Source organism: Alosa pseudoharengus, unplaced genomic scaffold, assembly GCF_046254945.1.
Source record: "Alosa pseudoharengus isolate Yale_2024_CS ecotype anadromous, Long Island Sound unplaced genomic scaffold, YU_APseudo_1.1 YU_APseudo_1.1_scf_7, whole genome shotgun sequence".
Taxonomy (NCBI): domain Eukaryota; kingdom Metazoa; phylum Chordata; class Actinopteri; order Clupeiformes; family Clupeidae; genus Alosa; species Alosa pseudoharengus.
The window spans coordinates 41,285,276-41,304,884 of NW_027468859.1; the positions used below are offsets into that span (position 1 = coordinate 41,285,276).

At 38.6% G+C, this 19,609-nt stretch overlaps 1 protein-coding gene across 1 annotated transcript in view; it reads right to left on the minus strand.

Annotated features, from left to right (window-relative positions):
• cd2ap (CD2-associated protein) overlaps positions 1-19,609 on the minus strand; it is a 154,480-nt gene that overhangs the window by 73,946 nt on the left and 60,925 nt on the right. The window contains exons 4-9 of the mRNA XM_076272389.1: positions 13,700-13,744; positions 10,155-10,255; positions 9,556-9,676; positions 5,791-5,957; positions 5,139-5,226; positions 4,769-4,863 (exon numbers count right to left, since the gene is read on the minus strand). Of these exons, the coding sequence (XP_076128504.1) occupies positions 4,769-4,863; positions 5,139-5,226; positions 5,791-5,957; positions 9,556-9,676; positions 10,155-10,255; positions 13,700-13,744 (617 nt within the window). The remainder of the gene's footprint in view (positions 1-4,768; positions 4,864-5,138; positions 5,227-5,790; positions 5,958-9,555; positions 9,677-10,154; positions 10,256-13,699; positions 13,745-19,609) is intronic.

Below are 19,609 nucleotides of genomic sequence, written 5' to 3' on the forward strand. Positions count from 1 at the left end.
TCACTCCTAGTCTAGGAGTTGTCTGAAAGGCTTTGTGAATAACTTTTAAGAGAAAACTCCAAGCTCCAAGCTCTTTAAGTGCGATTTAGGAGTAGCCTACTCCTAGCAGTAAGATAAAAGCCTTTGTGAATAGCCTACGGCCCCAGTTATTCATCATCTTCCGTCCTTGTGTAGCGCAGCATTCTGAGACCTGTCCTGTCACTCATCATCGTAAGGGAGGTGTTTGGAATCATGCCCGCGTTACAATCATCAGCCAATCAGCCAATCAAGGTGGTCACGCTTGCCCATTTACCCAAATTAATGGTCGAATATTACTGATGATCATTGTTATTTAAGAACATGCAGTGTGCGTAGGGTACCAAAAACATCTTGCTCGTAAAAAAGCATCATAACGCACATTCTGGCGTGTCTGTTATTTAATGTAGGCTGCGCAAACCACAGGCCTTTAGCCTATTTTGGGCAAGCCTGCATTCATTCATTCATTCATTCAACCTTTATTTATTCTCGGAGGGTCATTGAGGGAAGCCCTCATTTTCAATGAAGCCGAGATTACAGAAGCGAAGCAAAGCGCTCCACAAACAAGACAACATTCGAGGCCTTCTGTTGAAGAATTTTATATAAAGCCTGCGCTAACAGTAATCCTCCTGCCCCTGATAGGCCTACCACAGCTGTGGATAGTGTGGAATGTTCAAGTAATAACACAATGTGTGTCGCAATTGTCCCCCACTGACCACCTCACACATTTCTCTAGATTTTGCAACGAACTTACATGACACAATGCCATAAAATATGCCAGTTTTACGACACAGAATAATGTTTGTAATGATACCAGGTAGGCCTACGTTTAACAGTAACAAGTGTAATGAGCTATTCATTGTCGAAGGTGCATGGTGAAGTGAAATTCTTACTTTGGAAAACAAACATTTGCCGATATCATCGCCGATCATCAGAATATTGCAACAGATTCTGTGTTCTGGACTGCAGGTAACCAGAGCCAGTTAAGCCAGTGGTTCTCAAACTTTTATTTCATTCCCCACTTTGATCAAGGGGCATGACTGATGATAGTGGAGATAACGTGTTATCCCGAGGCTTTTGCAAGTCAGCATCTTCGACGGTAGTCTATTAAAAATATAAGTTTTCGATGTCCCAAACAGAGAGCCATACTTTATTGTTTTTAACGATCTCTATGCTACTCACAAAAATGTAGGCATGGGGACATGATGAAGTAGGCTATCCAACTGTCGTGTGTTAAATTATTGTGATTACGAGCCAGTGGTTTTCAAACATTATGCGTGACTCGGACATCTAACTAAATGCAACAGGCTCATATCGTCCTCGCGTTCGCAAAATGAGGACCAGTGTTTTGTCAAATTGCAAATAGCTATTAGTTTTAACGAATTTTTATGATAGTATGAAGTGCTTTTTGTATAGGCTACTATCTTAATCTTGGAATATGGGGAGGGAAGTGGCGCGTCTGCAGTCAGCCAAATATGAATGTAATTCTGCGGCATAAAGCAGATGTATTTGTTTATTGTACAGAAAAATAAAAATGACATGTCAAGCAGGCAATTGACTACATTGCAGTCAAGAAGTAGGGCAAATTAAGACACTGTTTTGATTTGCATAGTTGCGTTACCCCCAACACTGACAATAGACAGCAAATTAAGATATTTTTTTCGTTTTGTGGAGCGGCACCGGTTATCAAAAGCAGATTTCGATTTTCGCTACCACCGTGTAGTCAAGCCTTAAGCCATACCCAAGTAGCCTTAATTGAGGTAATGTTTAATTACGATTTATTTTGTTATTGAATTCGTAGGCTGGGATTCCTCTTGTTAACAATTACCACTGACAGAGCGATGTACAGTGGCAGAGCGACGCACAGTGGCTGAAAGTGGTACTAAAGCTTCACGCAGCTTCACGCCTCGTAATGCGCGACTGAAGTGGCCATTTGAAAGCGATGCCCACTGTATTTGTATTCTGATGGTGCTTGAATACGAATATGGGTACCATTAATGCCAGAGGCCTGACGGAAACGCTGCTCGACAGTGCTTGCCTCGGCCTCGTTAGGTAAGTTGATGTATCACGGTAGGCGGCGACTCAGTGCCAGCAAGACCCTACGAATTGTTCTACAAGCTGTAGATTTATGCACGCCAATCAAGTCCCCCACGGTGTTTTGAAAGGCTCCGTTTGCATAAAATCTCAGTGCTATTAGAAGCTGTAACATTGGTGGCAGTGCAGCATTTCGGTCTGATTGAAACTGCAAATCTTCAGACAGTTCGTCGACTAGAGAAAAAATCTCACGTCTACTAAAACGAAACCTTAATTAACTTAATAATTAATTAATTAATTTATCGTCATTGTAGATATCTAGCGGGTTCGTTCTGTCTCGAACTCTCTCACGCCTTAAAACACGTTCATTGTACAGTCTGTAAATTAGACGCATCATCGTTTACTTCAATTTCTTCTTACTATAGAAACCAACACAAAAACCGGTCTCTTTCTTATAAGTCTCCTCTCGACAGGGTGTAAAACTTAAGACTAGATTTAGAGAGAGAGCAGCCTAAGTCAGCTTGGTGCAACAGGCGCAACATCATTTTAGACATAGAACGTTGAGTTACACCAGTCTTAGCTTAAGACTATTCCTAAGTCCTGTTGGTGCAAGTAGCTCCTGATGAAAAGGAGTCAGGTCTCAGGAAAACCGCTGTCTGTAAAAGCGGAGTCAGACAAAAAGGTCTCAGATAAAAAAAGTTATCAGAGTCAGGTTTCAGACACCAGATGAAAAGGAGACAGGTTTCAGAAAAACAGCTATTTCTGTTAACTGGTACTTGTTACCCTAGCCTGTATCTGGAGTATATGGGTAGCTTGAGTCAGGTATTGCTTGGTTTTTCTTTTGTTGTAGTGCACGCGACACGACCGGGCAACCGAGGCAACGTAATCAGAGAAGGTTAGTTGATAATTAATCACGGTAGAGGCAAGAGACAGGGTAAATTTTGATGTTAATGTCATAGTGTATAGTTGGTTTGGCTGGGAGGACCAGCATTTCGGTCTTTAAGAGGTTTAGTTGAAGGTGATATGCCTTTGTATAAAGGCATATCACATGAGAACATGAGATTCATGGTAAAGCATAATCTTTCAAGGTCAAAAGGATGCATGCTCGGGCTTCACTTCAAACACCTGGGGCCAAAAAGCAAAGTGAGGTATGATGGTGCATTTTATTTGTACCGAGTCCTTTACCTCAGTTGATTTTCCCAGTTACAAGCAGAAGTTTCCTTGGAACATTGCCTGAAGTCATAATTTTCATTTGTCAGCTTGTTGAAACCCTGAATACCCAGAGTTTGAATTTCAAAGATGGCTGCGCCCTTTCACCATAAATGTGAGCCGTATATTAACTGGTTTATTTGAAATTCTGTCTTATTTTTGTCCCATTAAATCAGTCGTTGAAACAATAGTGTCCAATCTCTATCTGCTGCTATGTAGCTGCGACGTTTGTGTAGAATGTTGTGTAATGTTTAGTTACGAACTGGTATTGCTACATCTAGTAACAATCGCTAACAACAGATAATTGCTAACAAATGGTAGCATTTTGTGCTTGCGACTTGTTAACAACTGGAACACATCCAACTCTGTGACACAAATGTGACATCATTCCTATTTACTAGTTGCACTTAGACAAACACACACACAAACATGGGACCACCCACAGAAACATACCCATAGGCATGCCCACATACAGTTAAGAACAAAATTATTCATACCCCTGGCAAATATTGATGTAATGTTGATTTTCTCTTGACCAATATGTTTGTTCTGACTGAAAATGACACTGCCACATGCTAAAAGGTTGTAAGACAATGTGGTAGAAACATGGAATCACAAAAATGTATCTTTTTTTATCTTTTTTATAATCGTTATAAAAAGATAAAATAATCGTTTTTATCTTTTTTAGCATTTTTTATGAAAAATGGTGTGTCCAAAATTATACCGAAAATAATACCAACATTTTAGAGTGGCCCAGCCATAGTCCAGACCTCAATCCGTCAAAAAAGTGAGTACAAGGCCAGAGTGATGGCAAATAATCAATCCTGCCTCAAAATCCGGATTGCAGCTAAAAGGGTGCGGTCTACAATCATTGTGGAGACATGGAGCGGCTTGGTACGTATTATAAGAACCATTTTGAGAGCTTTGATTGCAAATAAAGATGTTTCCAGTGATTAGGGTATGAATAATTGTGCACGCCATTTTTCATAAAAATGTTAAAAAAAAGATAAAAAGGCTTATTTTTTTGATTCCATGTTTCTACCACATTGTCTTACAACCTATTGGCATGTGGCAGTCTCATTTTCAGTCAGAACAAACATATTCGTCAAGAGAAAATCAACATTAAATCAATATTTGCCAGGGGTATGAATAATTTTGTTCTTAACTGTATATACACATAAACAAACCCTAAGTTACTCTGGGGAGACTGACCCTATAACAATTCATGCTTGTAAGTCCTTTTGGCTAAAATGTCAGCCAAATGAAATAAATAAATAAAGTAAATAAAAATACTAAATTACACTTAAATGTTAAATTGTGATAGCAGAACAGTAAAATAAAGGGCTTAATGCAATCAGCAGAATAATCTGACATTTCTAGAACAAAACAATTCAGCCATAACCATTTTCTTGCCCAGCTCTAATTGAAATAAAAGTGTTTACTATATTTTTGATTTGCAATGTTTCATTGTTACAAGTGTCTGCTGAGCTTTCCATAAACGTGACCGCACCTTGGTGAGAATCTCAATGACGTCTCCTTCCTTAATGTCCAACTCATCTTGATTTGTGGCATCGTAAGCATAGGAGGCCTTGCAGTACTCTTTCACTTAAGAATGGCGAGAAGAAATAGCATTAAATGAGTCAAATGCCTTTTTTTATAAATGTTGCAATATTACATTTTTCTTTACACATATTGAACATATAATAAAGTATAAACATTGTTCTTTCACCTCCATCAATAGAGCAGAAAAAATGTCTGCCAGTCACTTGAAATGTGTTTAGGAGATAGGTCACACTAACAAATGTGTCATTCCCACATCTGAGACTCTAATGTTAAATAATGCACATAAAGATTGCCATGCACCCTGAATTACCTCTTACCTTTTGTTTTGCTCTCCCCATCTACTTTCAGGGACTCTGTCATGTTGGAATGGGTGGTTTTTGTAGCTGATGGTAATGATGGAACTGGCTAAAATGAAGCAAAATCACAGCTGGCTTTACTGATTTGGCAAAAACATAGTCACAGCCCAACAAGACCAGAGTTTCCCAAATGTTTTTTTTCTGTAATGTCTTTTTAATGTAATGTTTAGTAATGTCATTGTAAAATGCACAAAATATGTGAAGAACCATAGACATGAACATGAAAAAACTGAACATCATTTGCTAATTTCTAAAGCCATGGGAGAACCTTTCAGGGTGAGCAAAACAAAGGTGCATGGCTGTCAATGCAGCATACAAAGAATAGAAGTTGCTCAGTTACATTTGATAACCAGGTGAAAGGACACTGCAGACCCTAATTCTGTGGCACATTTTTTTCCCCAGACGTTTACGGTACACTGGAAACCTACCATAAATCTCTGGCATACCTTTTGTTATAGCTTTACGGTGCACTGGAAATAAAACATATCTTATTCTTCTTTAAAGTGAAGATAAATGTTAATTTAAAGCAAAGAATGCAATGCAGTCTGAATCACATTGCATACTGCACTTTTTTTCTTAATCAAATAGCCTCAAAAATAAATGTCAGCCTTACTTTCTCTTTCTTCTCATCTACTTCTGAGGGCAGCCGGACCTTAAGCTTCACAGAGCCCTGGCTGAAGATGTCACCAAAGCCAACTCCTTTGACCTTCTTGGGTTGAGCTTTGGTCCCATTACCAGAATGAGGGGATATTGTACTGATGCCATCTTTGCTACTGCAGTCTGCAAACCAACCACAAACACAAAGACCCATGAGATAAATACAACACCACATATTAGTGGTTATGGACTAGGTTGGTGCGGCTCATTGAGACCAACATGCCAGAAAAAATTGGTTAACTGTTATGCGGTGGAAATTGCATTTGGCCGTCTAGTTTAGTGGGGCTACATGCCTACTAAATCCCATGTGCCCCAGTATTACGGTGTCCCAGGAATATTATTAGGGTGGGAAATAAAATGCCCACTTTAGCAGATATCTAGCACCCCCTCATGCTTATCTGCTCACATGAATAATTGAGCTTTACGCATATAAAGGATAAAAATATCATTTGTGCATATGGATAAAACAATTGGGTTCACAGTAGTGTTGTGGCCATGCAGTGATCTCTCCTATTAAACAAAGCCAGGTTAAAAATAAGCGATGCACGATATATTGGTGGCTGATATATTACTGATCACTCAGCAGATCAATCTGGCAAGCCACCTTTGTTACGGCGACTGAACATAATAAACAACATGTTTATCAGAAATGTTCTTAACGTCTCAGGTTAATAGATATTATGATATTATGATTATGATGATATCCAGACACCCAATGGGCCTGCCTGGCATAGCGCAGGAAAATGTGGCAGAAATTGGCAATGCCTTAACTGATTGATCTGAAACTTTACAAAATATTGGATATCATTATTGTGATATTCACATGTGTAATTCACATGCCTAGCATAGTGCCACTATCTGGCCAAGCAGGAAATGTGCCAAAAATGTTCAATGCTTTGACTGATTGGTCTGAATTTTTACAAAATATTAGATATCATGATGATGATATTCATGTCCTATTAACATGCCTAGCATAGCGCCAACAATTGGCAAGAGAAGGAATATGTTTTTTTCACTTCTGTTGGATAACACAATCAGATTCATCAGATTAATCAGATTAGCTGTATATGACATCCAAACACCCAATATGCCTGTCTGGCGTAGTGTCACCAGCTGGCCAAAGTCAGAATAGTTTTTGGAATGTATTAACTAAATATTAGTTTTAAAAAATCTGATGATATCCACATGCCCAAACTGCCAACCTGGTCTAACCTGCCAACCTGGTCTAATTATTTCAAACACACTGAATGTCTACCTATATGACTAAGCTATCTGATGACAATTACGGATCATCATTAATTTAGTGTGAGATGTTGTTCAATGAGTGAGATACAGTAAGATCCAAATAGCAGGGATAGCCAGAACAGATGAAACCCGTTTTAATTAAACGTAATTTACAAAGAGATCGTATCACACAGAAAGCTCATATTTTGTCACTAACAACCTAGCCTATATCTGTCCTTTGTCAAATACAGTTGCATTATCAGCCCTGACCAAAACCGATTAGGAATTATTTATGCAAAAGTGGAACGTGCGTAATGTTTCATTCTCCCTCCTTTTCAGCACGAATGACACAGCATGAGAGAGCATGAACCATATTGTTTCTCCCATATTTTATTTGGCAAATTTGACAACAGTCAGCTTACATTTCAAATCATAGCCTACTTCTTTCTCTTTATCGCCATGGCAGTACGCATTTAGAATAAAGAATAACACTTGCGAACCCTTTTGTTTTGTTGCCAGTGTTACGGCCAGCTCGTGAACAGACCGCAACATAAAGGGAGACAACAACAGTTTCAAATTTAACCATTTAAGAATAACAAACTAAAGTGTCTAGGGAGATGAATGTTGAAGAGTGTCTGTATGCGTGAATGTAAATGGCAGTAGGCTATCAGCATGTAAGATGAGTAAGTGAAAGGCAAAGGGGGAAAAGTGAAATAAAGAGGAGAGAAAGACTAACGTGCTAGTGTAAAGGACTATCAAAGTGCCTGCAAGAAAGGAGGAAAAAGTGCCTACCGAGAAAGGAGGAAAAAGTGCCTGCAAGAAAGGAGGAAAAAGTGCCTATCGAGAGAGATACAGAAGCCCTTTTATAGCCCCACCCAATACAGGTGCATCTAATAATGTAATTAGCTTAACCAGGCCAAGGCCTGACCGTGCACTGACAGACCAGGACCTGAAGGGGGCACAGGTGGTCGTAACACCAGTATAAATGGTGTAAGCTTGGTGTAAGTGGTCTGGTTGCTGTGGAGCCATCCAAGGCATGCCCAGTGTGAGCCTGTAGTATGACCCACACCAGAGACCCCTATGTTAGGTTGACCCTTGTGTGTGTGACCCCAAATATGGATGAGGCATGGCTTTACAGGATAGGGAAAGGCTGTCAGGGGGATATGTGAAGGATACCTATGTCTCTCTGTTTGAACGGCATGGATTGGCACCCTTTCTGAGGGGCAGGGCTCTGTGACAATATGGTCAGTTGAATATGTCCTCTGACTGCAATATAACCCAATGAATTTGGGAAATGAAAGTCATCTAAATGAATTAAAGTCATCTAAATGATGACATTGTTTAATATAAACATTGGTTTTGATCAAAATAATTACTTTATGTCCCTACAGGAAGGCTATTTATTTCCCAAAGCGGACTACACTGTGACAATATTACCATGATATTATCACTTTATTGCCCAAAATACAGTTGAATTTGTATTATGTTAGGTTTATAATTAGATGTATTAGAGCATAACTAATGCAACTTAATGCAAGCATTTCTAAAATATTTGTAATGAAATAAAAATAAGTTTTTAAAGAAAAATTGGATTTTCCAGCATTTTCCACGATTGCGCGTTGTTGCCATATGGCAACAAATTACCAACTACCCCCTTTAAAAAAATGTTTTAAACTTTTTTTCAAATTTTCCTTTATTTAAACCATTTTAAGTAAGAAAAATACTTTAAAACATTTTTTTAAAGTATAGGTGATAATTCATGCAATAAAGGGTTAAAGGATAACAGTTAACTAACTGTTAGTAATGAATTGTTAACTGTTTATTATGCATTGTTAATACCTAATAAGCACATGCTATTCTAAAGCTTTACCAAAATATGAAATAGAAACATGACAAGCCATCATTTTGTGTGTGTATGGAGGGTCAAGCAGAGACTAGGATCACCACTACTGTGAATGATCACACAGTATTCATTATTACTGATAATTGATAACTGATATTACTGTGTCAAGGTGGTGGTGACCCCAATTTGCCTATGTTTTAGAAATATAATAAACACAGTTACACTTTTTGAAACTATTTCAGCTTGTGTAGTATATCAGTAATTTCTGAACATACCAATAATACATATAACCAGGCAGCAGATGTCGACCAGAATGACAAGCTGTGGAAAATGCACTGGTTTCTGATAAAATAGTGCTGTTCCTGCACTGACACGTTACATTTTTTATTTTTGTGAAGGTGTAACTCTACAAACCCAATTTCCCAGCAAAGCCACAGGTGTAAGCTCTCAAATACTTTTTGAATGTTGTTCCTATCTGCTACAGAGGCTGATAAATCAATAATTTAATAGGCGTTGACACAATTGCTGAATTTCCAGAAAAACTTCAGGTTTTAGGGGGGGTTTCTGAAATCACCCAGAGGTTTTATAGGAATTTTTTCCAGGCGTTTTAGGCCTAAATGGGTTAAGCAATAACTTAGTTTGGTGCATCTTTACCTGCTTCTGTGTTTCCATTGTCAGGATCTGCATCATCACTTTCCTCCATTTCCTTCACAAAGTTAGAGGGGAAGAGACCAGACTTCCCATTCAACACACCACTCCACCACCCTTCTTCCACCTACAAAGAGATTTTACAGTTTTACAGTTCTCATCTTTCATATTATCACTACCTTTGATATTATCAATCCTGCTCATGGGACAATTTTTGTCCAGGAATTTCCCTGCTCTGTACATCTGAAAAACCCATCAGCTGCACATATCTGATTTAGCTGGCCAAGTGCATTCTTACTGCACTGACCTCAATCAGAGGTGCTGAGAGTAGGTATAAGTAGAAGATTTTCAATTGGACCAAGAAGCCGGACTGGGATAAGTAAAGGGACAAATAGTTTATATAAGTAAGTGTGTGTGTGAGTATTTCTCTTTAAAAATATACCAGGTCACAAACAATCTCACAATTCACCTGAATTTCTAAAAGAAAGGCAATTAAATAGCAAAATTTTTACACATGTTTGCAGAACAATACACTGAAACCAATGCCATTCGAATATCCGTAAGCATAAATGTAATCCAAACATTGCATATTTAAATCAACTCACTTCTTCGGTGATCTCAATGACGTCTCCAACTTTTAACTCCAGCTCATCCTCATTCTGAGGTAGATAGTCAAATAGAGCTTTACACTGCCGCTTCTTGAGTTCTAAAATAGGCAAAAAATCTATTACAATCAGAGATATTGGTGGAAGAAGAAGCCATACTTACAGCGGGGAAAAGAAGTATTGAACATGTCAATTTTTTTCAGTAAGTATACTTCCAATAAGGCTATTTGCATGAAATTTTCACCAGATATTACTATTAACTCAGATAATCCACCCATATAAAAAAAATCCGAACATTAAAGTCCATAGGTAGAGTTATGTGTAATAAAGTGGAATGACACAGGAAAAAAGTATTAAACACGCCTGCTGAAATTTCTTAAATACTTTGTGGAAAAGCCTTTATTCGTAATGACAGCTTCAAGGCATTTCCAGTTTCCATGACGAAAACTAATCAGTGACAGTATTCTGGTGTGATTTTGGCCCATTCTTTTAAACAGATAGTCCTTTAATATTGAAAATCCCAGGGGTCCCTCTTGTGAATACTGATCTTTAGTTAACTTCCAAAACTGTTCAATTGGATTGAAGTCAGGGCCTTGATTTCCTTTCTCTGAAACCAATTGAGAGTTTCCTTTGCTGAATGGTTTGGATCATTGTCCTGCTGGAAGGTCTAGCCATGTCTCATCCTCATCATCCTGGTGGATGTAAAGATTCTCCCGGAATAAAATGACTCCATTCATCATTCCTTCAACTGTATGAAGTCTGCTAGTACCATGAGATGAAAAACAGCCCACACCATGATGCCACCACCTCCAAACCTCATTGTTGGTATGGTATTTTTAGGGTAATGCACAGTGCCATTTCTCCTCCAAATATGGTGTGTAGTATGACATCCGAAAAGTTCAATTTTGCTCTCACCAGACCATAATACATTCCTCTCAGTATTTCATAGGATTGTCCAAATGTTGTGTAGCAAACTTTCAACGAGGTTTGACATGTTTTTCTTCAGCAATAGAGGCCATGGCGGTGGAGTGCATTACCTATGATTTTCTCTGTAACAATTGTACCTGCTGCCTCCAAGTCTTTCTGGAGCTTTGAGTGGTCCTGGGATCTTGGGCTACTCTTCTGACTATCCTTCTGACTTCCTGGTCAGAAATCTTGCAAGGAGATCCTGTGCATGGCCAGTTGATGATGCAGTGATGTTCCTTCCACTTGCAGACAATGGCTCCAATACTGCTTGCTGGATGATTGATAGATCAGATTGATTTTGATTTTGATTTTGATTTTGATAGGCAGATTGTTCAATGGATGTTGATAGATAGTTTAATGGGTGGATGAGTGAATGGTTTGAAGATGATGGATAAAAAAAAGTTGGATGGAATGTGCCTTATATCCTTGTAGAATGGAGAGGCACAGAGACAGTTGGCCTAGTTGAGCAGAAAGCAGTTGATACAGGTGCAATCAGTTTAACTGACTTGTAGTTGAGCAGCAGGCTGCTGATACAGGTGCAAATCAGTTTAATTAGCCGTTTATGATGTCATAGTGTACAATACGAAAGTAAAAAAACGAAAAATTTCAAGACCTACGTTACAACGTTTGAACGAAGTTTCTACGTTAAACGGTTGAAGCTGAATTAGACGCAGAAATTTGGTGGGAAGAAGAAGACTACTTTGGATAACAGAAAAGTGCATTTTCATGCTCTGTAAGAAGAAGACTTCGGATAACAGAACACTGCATTTTCATGCACTGTAAAAAGTCGAAGAACAAAACCAAAACAACAACAAAAAGACAATCAAGTATATTTAAGTATTTTTAAGTATTAAAGCCATCAAAGCCTAGAAAGGTTAGGAAGTAGCAAACCTAGATTTAGCCTAATCTACACCAAAAAACGGGATGGCAGTGTAGGCCGTGATCAATCAACGTGGCAGCTGGCGTCGTCTTCTTGGGCCCTCTACATATGAACCGTTGGAGTTAATTCTTCTCCCTTCGACAAACGCATAAGGACCCCGAAATGATGCATTTTTCCCTTCTGATCTCGCCTTTTGAACTTACGGCCAGAGAAGCTCTCTGGTGGCTTGATCCTCAGGAGAAAGAGCTTCAGAGATGCGTAGATTGTTGGTTTTAAGATCAAAAATCTATTCGGTATTGTTTTTAGTATGAACAGACCTTGCGCTTTCTCAAAAGATAATTTTGGCTAAATTTAAAAACACTTTGACTTATTTTACGGAGTCTTATGAAGACAAATTGCTTGTTTTTAGGACAAATTTGCTTAGCACACTGGCAGACATATTTTCTTGTTTTCAGGATGAGACGTTTTAAAAGAAATCAAACTCTTCTTAAATTAAAGAAATTGATTTTAAACAAAGTGCTAGGTAAGTCTCTTTATACTGAAAAAAATAGCAACTTGATTTTTGGTTCAAGACTTGGTTAGATTTTACATTTTTTAGTTTTTGCAGTGTATAGTTTTCAAGCCCAGATTTCTTTAGCAGTGCAGTTCTATGCTCAATTTCATTTCCAGGAAAACGTTTTTTATGTTTTAGCCTGTGTTAAAGCAGCGTCTATAGAATTAGTGTGTATCTGGCAGTGTGGGGGCGTGGCATCACAATGGTGGCTTCCCATTGTGATGTCGATCAACCATCATAACATCGTCCATCGACCCAACCCTAATGAGTAATCGTGATCTGTAATAGACATCATAGAGGCAACAATGGTGGTCAAAACAAAGTCACCTGGATAAATAGGTAGGCTAGAGATTTTACTACTATAGTTATGGTATAGTAGTAGTTATAGTATTAATTACATTTTACTGATTTCCTGTTCATTTGTTATGTCTGTCTGTTATACCTCTGAAGTTTGCCTACAAAAAAGCTGCCATTTTTGACATCCGGTATCTGGCGATTTTTCCTATGGGAAAATAACATGGGGATTTTGAATTATGGCACCTGTTAAACTCTTGCGGGCATGAAAAAGTCTGAAATGCAGACGTTTTCCTTAACACACTTTTGTCCCCTGCCTTCAAGTGGATACTGTGATCTCCGGTACGTGAAGGCCACTACCCCAGAGCTAACTTGCAATGCAACTTGCCATAGGTAGTTAGCTTCAATTAACAACCGGATCTCCTTATATGGGCAAAGATGGCCGTTTTGGTTCTTTTTTGTAGGCGAACTTCAGAGGTCTATTATATTAGTAAATGTACCCCTGACATATATTTTTGATCATACTCAAAATTTCTCTCATTCACAGTAGGACTTTATCTCTGACCATTTTCAAGCCACAGCCTTTTGAAATCCTAATGTCAAAATCCAGTTGTTTGTTTTACACCCCAGTACTTAAAGGGTTAAGTCTGTAGCATAGAAATGAAACCCTTTTCAAAACACAACCCAGTTACATTTACAAATTTTAACCACAACAGTGATTTCCAAATAACTAGAGTATGAATTTTATTACTGTAGTTTCCTTTGCAATACATTTTAAATGAACCCATCTTAACAATTTTGTCTCAAAACGGCAAATCCCCTTTAGGAGTGTAAATACTAAAATGAGCTCACCTTGTTGGAAACCGGTAGTGTGGTGGGTAGAAGAGAACGGGGAAGCTGCAAAAGAGATGATGCTTGTAAATAAATGTGTCTCTGATATTCTTTAAAAGTTCATATATTGTAATGCAAAACATATTATTTTTACAGTATTTCCCAGACAGATGAAAGCCAATGAGTTCGCTTTTTTAGGGATATTTGTGGGTAACACCATGAAAACCCCATTTGTATGTTGTATTTCATAGAACTTCAGTCTCACAAAATAAGCAGGCATTGAATCTCATCATTTTATGTGAATTTCAGGTAGGGGATTTCACACTGTGACCAATCAACAATGATGCCCACTTACTGTCAAAATAAAAAAAATCACTAACAAGTCAAGCTTTGTGGACAAAAAACATAATCAACAGAGCAGCCTTCAAGAGCATTTCACAGGGCTCATTTTATTGACTGACACTGAATGTAAAATCCTGATGTAAATGGAGAAGTGTTTTCCAGGACTCAAAAGAGCTTGTCCCAAGGAGAAGTACGAACCTTTATTTTAACTAACTACGTAGAAAACGTGAGGTTCCCTCACGAACGTCTTAAGTCAAGTCAAGTCAAGTCAGTTTTATTTTTAAAGCACATTTAACATGCACAGAGTGCCACCCAAAGCGCTCCACAAACAAGACACATAACAACAAGACAAAAGATGCTGGATGGAGCGGCGTAATCGCCAGCGTGCCCATGACATCAAGACATGACAAATACATTTAAAAAAATAACAGATACAAAAAATGCCGGACGGAGCGGCGTAGTCGCCAGCGTACCCGTGACACCAAGACATACAACAAAACAAATAAACAAATAAAAAGTAAAGTTATGTATAAGCAGATATGGATGTTATTAGAGAGGGCAAAACCCAGAACGATCTGATTAAGGTCACTACCAAACATTTCTCAATTGATTCTATAGTACTTTTTCGCGTAGAATCCAAATATAACAAATGATCATACAAAAGTATGTTTTTAGCTAGGATATTGCAGTTACATTACGCAAATTAGCCAATTTTTGTAATTTTTCGTTCATGTGTGACTTCACCTTTACAAGAACATCATGGCAAAGCAATTATGGATGTTTTTACTTACTTAGTGTAAATATACACTTTGCATTATTTTGTGAGAACTAATTTGCATATGGGTATCATTTTATCAACTAATTTGCATGCGAGGATGGGTCTGTGAAGAAATATTCATATTGTTACAAGTATTGTTTTCATGCTGTGTTGTAACTGATCTTCCCCTCCAGTTGCCCACTTCATTTAGTAATAGTAAAACGCTTATAGAAATAGTATACAGTAATAGTAAATATCCATTTCTTTTTTTCACGCCTAGTTAATGAGCTATTTTGCATATTTTGACTAATTAGCAGAAAGGGTATGTTGGGATTGTCCCACTTATGTTTGGGTGACATTTTATGATTAGTTAAAGAATATTCTCTCTCTTTCAGGTGTAAAGTTATCTGCAGTGTAAATTCTGGTCATGTTTATATTAGTACATTTACATAAATAATGCACATATAACAAAAACTATGCAGACTCATAGTAAGCACATAGCAAGCAAGCCAGCAAGCTCTTGCAACCCATTTTTTCAGTGATCAAATAATATAATGCAAGTCAATGGGTGGATTATGGTCTATGGATATTTTGGCGCTGTTGCTGATCTATTTAATCTACCCATCCCTGGACAGGTAATGATCTCCATACAAATGTCCCATGGTCATTTCAGTTTACTTCCTGGTTGGTTTGATGGTCTAAAAATAAATGATAAAACAATGTTTTGTGAGTTTTCCCCCCGCTATTATATTTTCGCAATGTCTTTGACAGATTCCGTGGTAAAATTGACATGTTTTTAAAATGACAACAATGTTGGTTCTACTTTGTAGATCCAAAAACCACTTAGCTTAGCGTGATCCCCCTTTTGATAGGGGACAACGAGTGTAAGTCTGTTAAAGTTAGTCATTTCTCAAGGGTGCGTCACGTGGGCGCTGGAGTTCTAAGGGTTAATGTATCTGGCAAGCAGGGTTATAAATGAACACCCACCAACCCGCCAAATGCGGGTTAAAATTAATTTTGGCGGGTGTTAATAAAAATGTACTAGCCAGTTTGGCTAGTGGTGATGCATGAGGCATTACATGCATAATACATAAGGCTCTGTTCTCCCATGACCACTGTGCCAATGCTACGTGATGACATTTCATACACCCATTGGCTGTGCGCAGTTTGCAGTGAAACCAGCGCGAAAGACGATGGAAACAAACAGATCGTCTACCAGAAAACACAAGGAATTAGAAGAACGAACGGAACCAGAGCAGGGAGCATAGACTTAAAGAGGAGGGAGTTAGCCAGTAAAGTAAAGTAAAAGATACATAACACAAATACATAACGCATTGTGTTTACCTATTTCCTTTGTGGGGGACTGATGTCATGTAAAGGAAGCGGCAAACCCTGAAGCAGCAAGATTGTTTATTTTATTGTTTATGGAGTTAGCTGAAGATGGAACATGAGGAGCTTGTAGGCGCACATTTTCAGTTTTAAGAAGTTGCCTGATCAGTGATCACCACCACCACACACATCACGCACTGTGCATAGGGCACCAAGAGACAGAGGAGGGACCAACTTTTAGCCAATAAATAGTATCTGTGTCTTGCAAACTATGAGGACAACTCCAACCTTTAAGGACACCAATTTTCTTTATGAATGAATAATGTAGCGTAAATAAATAACTGTTCTTCATTAAATTACAGGGTGCATGAGTATACACCCCTAGGGCTGGGATAAAGAATTATTTTTTAAATGATATTTTTTCGATTCGATTATCTCCCCATTAATTCACAAATAGCAATTTATACATGTTGATTTACATATCTGAATGAAGAAACATGAATTCCTTAACATTGCAATATATGTTTATTGCTCTTAAAATTCCAAAATAAAAGACCATACAAGTGCAAAGTAATGCATTCTTAGTCAGAGGTAGCATTCAATAAAGTTCAGTAGTGCTAATTGAGTGCCTGTCACTTTAAGACGCTTGTGAGGGAACCCTTGCAATTGTAACACTAACACAGTTAAAAGCCTGCTGATGCGTGGATGCAATTCATAACGTAGTTAGTTCAAATAACGGTTCGTAGCCTACTTTTCCTTGGGACAAGCACTTTTGAGTCTTGGAAAACACTTTTCCATTTACATCGGGATTTTGCAAACATTCAGTGACAGAGTCAATAAAACGAGCCCTGCATGAGTAACAAAATTTACAAGCAGCTGTAAGTAAGCATGCTAAACTCGACATCCAAACAGTATTCTAACGTTAGCTTTGAGATACTGCTTGATTGCATAACTTAACTTAGTACATTGAGGAGACTAAACTATGATAAGACCTTAGCAGAGTTAACTTTTTTGTAGCAGTTTTGAACAAATTTGCGCAGGATTGTCACGATGCTAAGCGGCTTTAATAGCAATTTAGCCCACCTATGCAATGGTTCTATGTGACAACAACAATCCTTCAACAATCGTGAATATTTTGTTAAATGCACACAGAGGATGGGCAGCGGGCTCGTTACGAGAGAGCGCGGGCGGGGCAAGGAAAGGCTGCGTGTGCAAAGAGTATAGAAGCCCAAAGCGCAGCTCAATGAAAGGATTTTATCATCTTTAATTTAAATAGTAGCCTACAACATAGACGTGTGACGGCCGGTTTTGATCTCGTGGCGCCCAGCCACAGATTAGTCAATGCATGGGAAACACTGAAGGTGTAAAATTAAAAATATTTAGCGGCACGCGTTATGCTTGACGAATCGCCGCGCATATTTTGCTTCTATGTATTTTTTGCGTCGACGTCATCGATTACGTCGACGCGTTGTCCCAGCCCTATACACCCCCATATCTTAAATTCCCATAGAGGCAGGCAGATTGTTATTTTTAAAGGCCAGTTATTTCATGGATCTACGATACTATGCATCTTGAAAAAGTTCCCTTGGCCTTTGGAATAGGCTAACTGAGATATACACCATGCCAATCTCTAGTAGAGCTTAGATCGGGCCCAAAAAATCAAGCCCGCCCCTACCCTAGCCCGTAATTTAACTGTAATTATGAGCCCGAGCCCGATTTAAACCCGACATTTTTTAAATACATGGACCATTATAACTGACGTTCTCAACTACAATTCCGAGCTGTTTGAGCTACAGAAATCCGTTTAGAGGACATTGAGAGGACAAAAGAGGACATTGAAGGCTGGCTATCATTATTTCTGCCATGGCAAGCCTGCTTCATGTTCATCTTAAAGTATTTTTGCTGTCATAGGTGAACATCGTGCGCACTTAATGCACGCAACAAAGCATACCTGACAAATGCATACCTCCGACTTTTCTCCAAACTTCCTCGAAGTTATTTCTCCTGTTTTCATTTTTTTTCTTTACATCTTCAAGTTTCACGTTGCACTTAAGCTACACAATACAGCACAGCAGGCCCGGTGTGATGTGTGCGAGTGGAGAAGCTGCGCATGACAATTGACATTTTGTAACTCTGAGCCTAACTTGTATAACTTTGTATACACTTGTTACTTAGGCCTACTTTGATAATTATAAAATATTTCTGAGTCTGACTATGGCATAGCTTTAGCTCCCCACCCAAGTAGGCTAATGATTAGAAAAAAAAAAAAAGCAAGCTTGATCAAAGACCCGGCCCGAGGATAGTGGCTGGAAATATTGGCCCGACCCGGCCCGCGGTTCGCAAGTTCGGGCTCGGGCAGAGAATCTAAACTCTAATCTCTAGGTATGGTGAAGGGTAAGTGATGATGTGGGGCTATTTTTATTCCAAAGTCGCAGGACCAGCCAAACTATGAAAAAAAGTGTGACTTATAGTCTGGAAAATACGGTAACTGTCATGGTTGCCACCCCTAGGGGGCTTTAACCACATTTAAAATGTGCTGCCACAGGATTTCTTCACCCCGCATCTGATGTTGCTACGGTGTTCACTAATACGTGTCCGTAGGATTCTACATGTTTTGCTAACATAGCCCTAGTCTAGGGTGTCACTTTGGTGAAAAAAATCCTGTTCGATATTTGAGACATAAGTGTTCATAGAATCGATTGAATTGATATTTTTTGGAGGGCAAAGTCATGGAATATCAAGGAATTTTCAACTTGCCAAAATACATCAATACATTTCCACACAGAATTGGTGATTGTTGTATATCTGGTTATTAGCTTTACTGTTTGCTTGAATAGCCCAACTTTGTTTATTCAATGCCCATTTATTCATATATTCCCGCTCTAAAAAAGTAAAAGATTCTTGAACGCTAAGTGGCTGCTCTGAAATCATTATTCGATATATTGTAGTATTCATATAGTAAGTCATGGAAATTCAGTTTTCTTGTCAGGGAAAGTTAGGGAAAAGTCATGGAATTTTACATTTGACTTGGAGTGGGAACCCTGTTCAGTCTATCAAACTGCCCCTTAAAATGGCTAAATGGTACGAATTTTATATGAAAATAAAATTTAAAGGAGAAGTTCGGTGTGATATTGACCTAAAGTGTGTTGAAACATGATACCGAGTGTGAACTTTTGTCTCATAGCTCATCTCGGCTTGTCCCCTGCACTCTGGCGCTAGTTAGCCGATGCTACCGACAGGTTTTCGATGGGTGTGCCTCGGGCATCGGCCTAGCCATGGAAATAAATCACTGTTTTACACCATTTACGAGGCTCAAAGTAGCTCCACACTTCATTGGTAGACTTCCGAGGGCCCTGACATTTAAAACGAGACATTGAGAACTTTGAAAAAGCACTGGTAGTTTATTTACAAGACGATTTATACAGACAGCATCAGGAAGTTTACCGTTCGCCGCCATCTTGAATTTAGTCACGATAAGTCGAGCGACGAGTATGAATGAACAG